This window comes from Triticum dicoccoides, chromosome 4B (assembly GCF_002162155.2).
Source record: "Triticum dicoccoides isolate Atlit2015 ecotype Zavitan chromosome 4B, WEW_v2.0, whole genome shotgun sequence".
Classification (NCBI taxonomy): domain Eukaryota; kingdom Viridiplantae; phylum Streptophyta; class Magnoliopsida; order Poales; family Poaceae; genus Triticum; species Triticum dicoccoides.
The window spans coordinates 537,008,631-537,016,220 of record NC_041387.1 but is presented as its reverse complement, the minus strand read 5'-3'; the positions used below and the strand labels follow the sequence as shown (position 1 = coordinate 537,016,220).

Here is a 7,590-nt window from a genome sequence, read left to right as displayed (position 1 = left end):
CCTTTGTATGAAAATATAAATGACTTTGCCAGTTCTTGTTCAACTGTTTGACATAGAAGACTTAAGGCCGGTAAAAACACTAGTAATTATGCCGACAAATCCTTTTTTAGGGAAGGCCATCATGGCTAGCTTCATAAAATCAAATCACACTTACATCATCCGCTAAGAATTTGACGATAAAGCTCAGAGGCGAATCGAACCGCTCTGAAGGTTGGTTCTCTCGTCTCCGTTCAGCTAGCACATGCACTACTACATTAGAACCCCTATTACAAAATTCGATATAAGCCTTCCTGAAACTTACCAACTCACCATGACACGAAGGTAAAATTGATGCCGCCACCATTGAGCAGCCCTCATCTTCCTTCAAAGCTTGGTCAACTGTGATATTGTCCATATGGTCGGAATGTTGTTGCATCCCATCTTTGTTACAAGTTTCAGTCCTTTAAGCAATGCCGCCGCTTCCGCTGAAACCACGTCAGGAACATGCTCAATCACTGTCGTTGAGGCCGCAAGAAACTGCCCCATGTAATACCATATTACAGCGCCACAAGATCCTCTATCTATAACCGTGATCAAAAAATGAGGCATCCACGTTGATCAAAATTTGGCCAGCTAGGCCTTTCTCCACTGGTTCAGTCTTGGAGTTGAAGTTGGGTTCCCGGCAGCCCGCACATAGCCGAGCGGCCAGGGATCCGGCTTGCCTCCCCATGCTTCCATCCGTGCTCCCACTTCATCCTATGACTGTCTTTCTTCCTTTTTTCCTTTCTAATCTAATCATGGCCTTCCCCCCTCCCCTCGATTTTAATGGGATGGGCCCGAGCCTTATTTTGTTCCAATCAAATCAAGCCGTACGCGGGAGCACGGATGGGCACGCGCGTGGGGCTCAGGCAAGTCTCGTCTAGCGGCCAGCGCCTGGACCTCTGGACCAGTTTGTCTTGGGGGTAGCACCATTTCTTCTATTACAACACATCCCCTCTGCCACCATAGATATCGGTAAGTGGTCGCTACTATTTCTGAGAAATGAACTGATTCCGTATAAGGATTTGACAAGGTGAGTCACATAACAAGAGCATCGAGTTTATGCCAAGTAATCCTAATGGAACATATAAGGTGACCTTTCATTCTCATGCCAAAAAGGAAGGAAAGAAAGAGAACAAGATTCGGTGCGTTGTTCACGAAAGAAAGAACGATCTGGAGCGTCCGATGCTGGGATCGCGAGATCGTGCGGCCACGGGGCTCCGGATAGGCGGAGCAGCCCCCTCCAACGGGTCCTCCTGCCTTTCGCACGGCTCACGCGATTACTAGTGGCGGAACGGGACTCGCTGGCATCTCCCTCTGACCCTCTCCACCCTTTTTTGTTCCTCGCTCCTCCTCGGCGGCCGCCTCCCCGCAGCCCCTCCCCCCACGCCGCCGCCGCCGCCGCCGCCGCCATGGCCATGAAGGGACCCGGCCTCTTCACCGACATCGGCAAGAAGGCCAAGGGTACCTACCTCTCCTCCCCGTCCTCCTCTGCACTGCATCTCCTCTCTCTAATCTGTTCCTCGGTCTCTCCCGTCTGACGTCTCCGTGATCTGCAGATCTGCTCACCAGGGACTACACCTACGACCAGAAGCTCTCCGTCTCCACCGTCAGCTCCTCCGGAGTGGTAAGGATCCCCCCGATCCCGCCCCGCTCCCGCGGCTCGATTTGATGATGCTGGTGTTTGTCGCATGTTTTACGATCTAGTTACCGCCCTCCGATGGTTCCTCGAGGACCATGAGTAGATTGGGCTCCTGGGTTTTCCAGCACTCCTGTTTGCTCCGAATCTCCGCGGCTGTTGCATATTGATGTTAGTATTTTGAATGAATGCGGATGGAGGCCGTGCGCTTCGTACTCTTATTGTGTGCTAGCTGCTTGGTGCGTAGCCTGATGGGGGAAGGGGAATCTCGTTGTATCCTTGTACAGCAATGTGGTCACATGTTGGCTGAGGTTGATTGGGGGAACAAGGCCATCACTCGAGCTGAGCAATGCCTTCTGGCTGAGCATCGTGGTTAAGACGCTGCCGGTGGCCTACTCTGTTGCTGGCTCCCTTGTGGCAACAATTGCTGGCCCTTTTTACGAATGGTTATGCAAGTGTCTTGTAGAGTTGGTCCTTGCCCTGCTGGCAGGCGCTGGGTTTTGGAATTAATTAAGGCACGCGCTTAGTTTCCAGGACTCAAGACCGAACACAAACTGTTGCCAATTTTGTGATTTCAGAAGCTTTTAATATGTGATTATTGCACTTGCCAAACTGTTGACGGTGGAATTGTCTGACCAACACAAATATTGTTCTTGTTTGAAATTGTTAAGAGCGTTGACACTTTGCATATACACCTTCTGGCCTATACAATTGCTTCTTGGGATGATGGCTATGGTCAAAGGTTTCTTCTAGGATAAATACAGGCTGTTGCTACAAAAGTTAAATGCTCGTCTACTGCCGTAGAAGTTCTTTTCTATTGCATAAGTTTTTTAAACGCTTGTGTCATCATATCTCAAAATATACATCAACTGAATTAACTAATCAAAAGATTGTGATACATCTGTCTACTACATATAATATACGATAACTGAATTGAATTCCTCAGCAACTTAAGAGGTAATCTCTGAGAACTTGGATCTTTATAAGAGTATATGAAGATATGTTTTAGTTGAATATACTGATTTAACCAAAAAACTGTTGTAGCCGTGTAATTTATGTGTTTGTTTGTGCTAGGAATTGATTATTTTGATTCATTAGCTTGTTCTTTCAAATGCGTCGGTGTTTTGAGGAAATGAAGTATTTTGATAAGACAAACACTGTTTGCCATGTTACTTTCCCCAATGACATGTGCATTATGGAACTTCAGTATTTTAGCGTCTCAATATTCCAGTAAGGTCAGTCTTGTTATAGCAATATTTTTGCGTTTACCTAGATCTTTGAGCACGGACCATCTGTTTAACTGAAAATCTTCTTATAATATGCTTGGCTTACCGTTTTCTTCCCATATTTTTTTTCTAGAATTAAGAATAACATGCAGATTGGTGAGTCAGTATCTTCAGTGTAAACCTACGTTCGACGTGTCAGCAAGAGTCTGTTCTCATGATAAGCAATTATCCACTACACAACCAAAATTATTAAGTGAAAATTTAAATAATCTTTATCTTCAGTTTCAGAATATAAATTAGATGATTTTATGATATAGCCACCCTGTAGTTTGTTTGAGCTACAGAAAGAATTGTATTTAATTAATTTGCATTTGGAAATGTGCTTATTTTGTTCTTGTATGGTTTATATTTCCCCGTGCACTTCTCTACCATTGATATGAAATCATGTATTATATCTTTGACTGATGCGTACTAAAGTGCAAGTTGAACTAAGTGCATATATCCTTTTTTGTGACCCTTTGCCTGATTCTTACTAATCCGTATATTATGTAACTTGCAATACTGGATCACTGTTTCTGTTATCTGAATTTATTTGCCTTTAATGAACCTGTAATTCATGTATATTGTTCAGGCCGTCACTTCCACAGCTGTGAAGAAAGGAGGGCTTTATTCTCTTGATGTAGCATCAGCTTACAAGTATAAGAATAATCTTGTTGATGTTAAAGTGGATACAGAATCAAATGTAAGTGATATTGAATACTCAGATTTATGTTTTCCCTCTCTTAAGCCAGTATTGTAGCACATTTATATTGTATTTGGCTATTTGCAGATCTCTACTACCTTGACTGTCTTGGATGTCCTGCCATCCACAAAGCTTGTGACATCTGTCAAGTTTCCTGATTACAATGCTGGAAAGGTAATTTCATTTTGGTGTCAGTTGCTGGTTGTTGGAGTGGAAACAGCCTATGAGCTGCCTATGAGCCGAGTTCTTTCTTAACAGGTGGAGGTGCAATACTTCCACGACCATGCAACTTTTGCTGCCGCTGTTGGCATGAAGCCCTCTCCTGTGGTCGATTTTTCTTTGGTAGTAGGCCCTAAAGGACTTGCCTTCGGTGGGGAAGCTGGGTTTGACACTTCTTCAGGAAAGTTTACCAAGTACACTGGTGGTTTCAGTGTAACCAAGCCTGACTTCCATGCTTCAGCTATTCTGTAAGTCCATGCTTTGCTGTGGTTTGTCATGAGTTGAGATTTGAACTAGCATTGATTGATAGATTACACCTGCGTGTACAGGGCCGACAAAGGTGACACCATCAAAGTGTCAGGTGTGTATCACCTTGATGAGAAGCAGAAGGCTTCAGCCGTGGCTGAATTTACCCGGAAGCTCTCAACAAACGAAAACACGCTGACAGTTGGTGGCCTGTACACGGTCGACCCTCAGACAGCTGTGAAGGCAAGGCTCAACAACACTGGAAAGCTTGCTGCCCTCCTCCAGCACGAGGTTAAACCAAAGTCACTCTTGACGATATCTGGTGAGTTCGACACCAAGGCCTTGGACAGGGCACCCAAGTTTGGGCTGTCACTCGCACTCAAGCCTTGACCAGATCATACGTGGATGATGGCGATTGAACATCGGATTCTTTGGTTATTTTTTGTGAAGCTATGGCCAATAATTTGTTCCGCAGACATGTTCTGTTAAATCTCTGGAGGTTTAGGTGCTCTGTGGGCAGGATCCGATAGGCCTTCACCTGGATTTTTGTCCAGGAGTTTACTTTTGATGATCGAAGTACTTCCTCATTGATAGATGAATGCAGCTTGTTTTTTCTACTGTGAGTTCCGAGTAGCTTCCACGGTAGTATGTTACTCGAAGAAGCTACACTTGATTTTCATGCGGTGTTGATTGTTTTTACCGCTAGTTGAGATTTACTGCTTGCTCGGATGTCAAATTTTTTTTTCTTTCTATATATGATTCTTCTTGCGGAGTCTCTTTTTGAATGTTCTTGGTAATTTTCTTTCTTTTTGAACACATTAATATTGGCGATAAGGATTTAGTTGGCTCGGTAATACTTCATTGTGAAAGCAAATGTGTGACTGAGTAGCATTCAAGCCTTCATTTCGTCCGGTCATGTTTTGCCTTGGAGATATTTGATTTCTGTATTGCGCGTAGAAATCATCGTATTTTGTTTATCGGTGGATCACGTCAAAAAACTATGATTTGTGTTTGGGCGCGACCTAAACTTTGATATCAACCGTACCATTCAGCCGTTAAGAAAGATTATCATCACATAGATCGAGTCAGGAAAAATGCACAAGCGTGCCAACCGAAACGTGACTCTGATACCACAAACTGAAAGAAAGCATGTGACTTGGTTGATCCATCCACCAGGCCACCACTCTCGCATGGGATCCTTATAATTATCTCGCCAGAACCACTTGTATCCTGATGCTCATATTTTATGTACACCCGTGTATCTTGTTAAGGAATTTTATATGCAATTGTGCATCTTGATAAGAATTTTTGTATACAATTACGTATCTTCATAAGAAATTTTGTATGCTGCTGTGTATCTTTACAAGTACTTTCATATACACCTAACTTTATAAGAAATCAGGTGAGATTCGTGGATGCCACTATCCCGGTCACCTTCGCCCTGTGATCACCAGACACGTTGGAAACATGGATGTCACTATCCTACTCCGTTCGGAAATAAGGGCACCTCTAAACGGATATTTAAAGCGCCCGCGTCCGTTCGAACCAGGTGGTCCGGGCGTATTTTGCCATCCAATACAGTACCTCATCCGTTCGCGCAGTGGTTCAGACGCCATTTTTCCTGCAAACCGGGAGGGGAGGAGGGGTGTGGGTGTCGGGACCGCTGCCACACCCGCGTCCGACACCCTACCCCAAAACTCTTTTCCTCGTCGGCGCCCTTTTCCCACCCGAAGCGATCAGCGCCGCTCCAGGGCGTCAACCGCATTCATGCCGACTCAGAGCAGACACATCTCTCACTGGAGCCGACATTGAAGCGGCACGCCGCCCGCTGTACTCGCCTTCTCTCCTCATCGAAACGACATTCGTTCGTCCGCGTCCCTCCATTAAGCTAGTGTGTTTGGCGAGGAATCTACTCCGACACCTGCATGCGAGCATAACACGTCCGTCCACCTGCCGTCCGACATTAAACACCCCGTCGCTTGGTGCTTGGTATCCGCCCTCTATTTAACTGTGGCGAGACGCTCGACAACAACCGCATCACACCTCCTCTCCCGATTCCGATATCCTCTATGCACCACACCCGCCATGCCCTCAAGCTCCAAAGTCCTATGGGACGGCCTCCCAACGGACAGAAGTAGGAACTCTTAGGCATTGCGACCGCTTGGCAGGCCCACTGAACCTGTTGGATACAGGCTGGCTTATTGGCGAGCTCTCTGAAGGGCACCGACACAGAAGAGTGAATCGACAACGGCATCACCATGGGCGAGGCGCATGCTCACTTCATCGTCATGGTGATGGAAGAGTGGGAGGAGGCGTTCCGGCAGGCGTAGGCCGACTAGAGGTGCAACCTCCGACTCCTTGACGAGCATCGGCTCGCGGAGGAGCAAATCGTTGGCATCATCATGGTGGACATAGACGAGCAGAAGGCGTTGCTCCTGTCCTATCATGCCGCCTGTGACATCCGTCGCGAGCGACGGTGGCTACGTGTCCTGCAGACGGAGAAAGAAGCTATGTTCGCGGAGATCGACGCGGCAACGGAGAAATTTGACGACGGCGCTGACGACGTCGCCCACTTCGCGTCGGCCGCGCCGCGCCGCCACGACGATGAGATCGGCACGTCCACGACTGCCGCCGATAGTGAGGGAAGGAACATGGGGGCCCACCAACGCTTGGGTCCCAGAAGACTACCGCCCACCATCTTGCCATGCCTCAAAGCAGGTGAGCTTGCCTGCTTCGCAGAGGCGGAGGCGGAGGCCACTCTTCTTCCCCTCATGCTGAAGCTAGACTCGGTGGGCTCATCGCCGGCCGGTGAGCTTGCCCGCTTTGCAGAGGTGAAAGCTAGTCTTCCCTTCCCGCTATGGCGTCAGTTCCAGGGCCTCATGGCCGGACGACGAGCTTGCTGTTGGATATGGGGAAGATATGTCATGGAAAACGGGCACCCCCGATTTTTAGGCTAGATTAGAATAGGGTTTAGTTGAAATATATATAAAAGAATATAATGAATGTGCTTCGGTTTAGATGAAAATCATCTATTTTTATGTAAAAATTATCTAATTTTGAATGAAAGTTGTCGAGTTTGTTTAAATTTGCATCGAATGTGATCCACGTTTGCGGTTAACTTTGGGTGGCCGGCTCCCATATCAGTGTTTGGACTAGTCCTGGCCATGGGTAGCCCGGCCCGGCCCGACGCTGCTCCCGGGCCAGGCCTAGGCCTAGGTGTTGAGCCCGAAGGCCAGACCGGCCGGGCCCGGGCTCATTGTTTTTGCGCTTTACTGAAGAGGCCCGGCCCGAGGCCCAGCGAGCTTTTGTAGTGGCGGGCCGGGCTTGGTCCTAAAAAGTAGCCCCGACGGCCGGGCCGGACCGGGCTCGGGCTTGAGTTTTCTACCTCGGGCTTGGTCTGGACCTCTATACGGACCGGTCCACGGACGGATGCAGTGTCAAGTGACACCGATTTAGTGCAAATTTAAACTAACAACATCATTTATTTCCGAAGGGAGGTA

General features: G+C 47.4%; 1 protein-coding gene across 1 annotated transcript; it reads left to right on the top strand.

Moving 5' to 3' along the window:
• Positions 1-1,327: 1,327 nt before the first annotated feature.
• Positions 1,328-4,813, top strand: LOC119291324 (mitochondrial outer membrane protein porin 5). The gene is made up of 6 exons (XM_037570068.1): positions 1,328-1,482; positions 1,578-1,645; positions 3,515-3,625; positions 3,713-3,799; positions 3,884-4,092; positions 4,174-4,813. Exons 1-6 carry the CDS (start codon positions 1,431-1,433, stop codon positions 4,478-4,480), a joined length of 834 nt encoding a protein of 277 aa, XP_037425965.1. The 5' UTR covers positions 1,328-1,430; the 3' UTR covers positions 4,481-4,813.
• Positions 4,814-7,590: the final 2,777 nt, after the last annotated feature.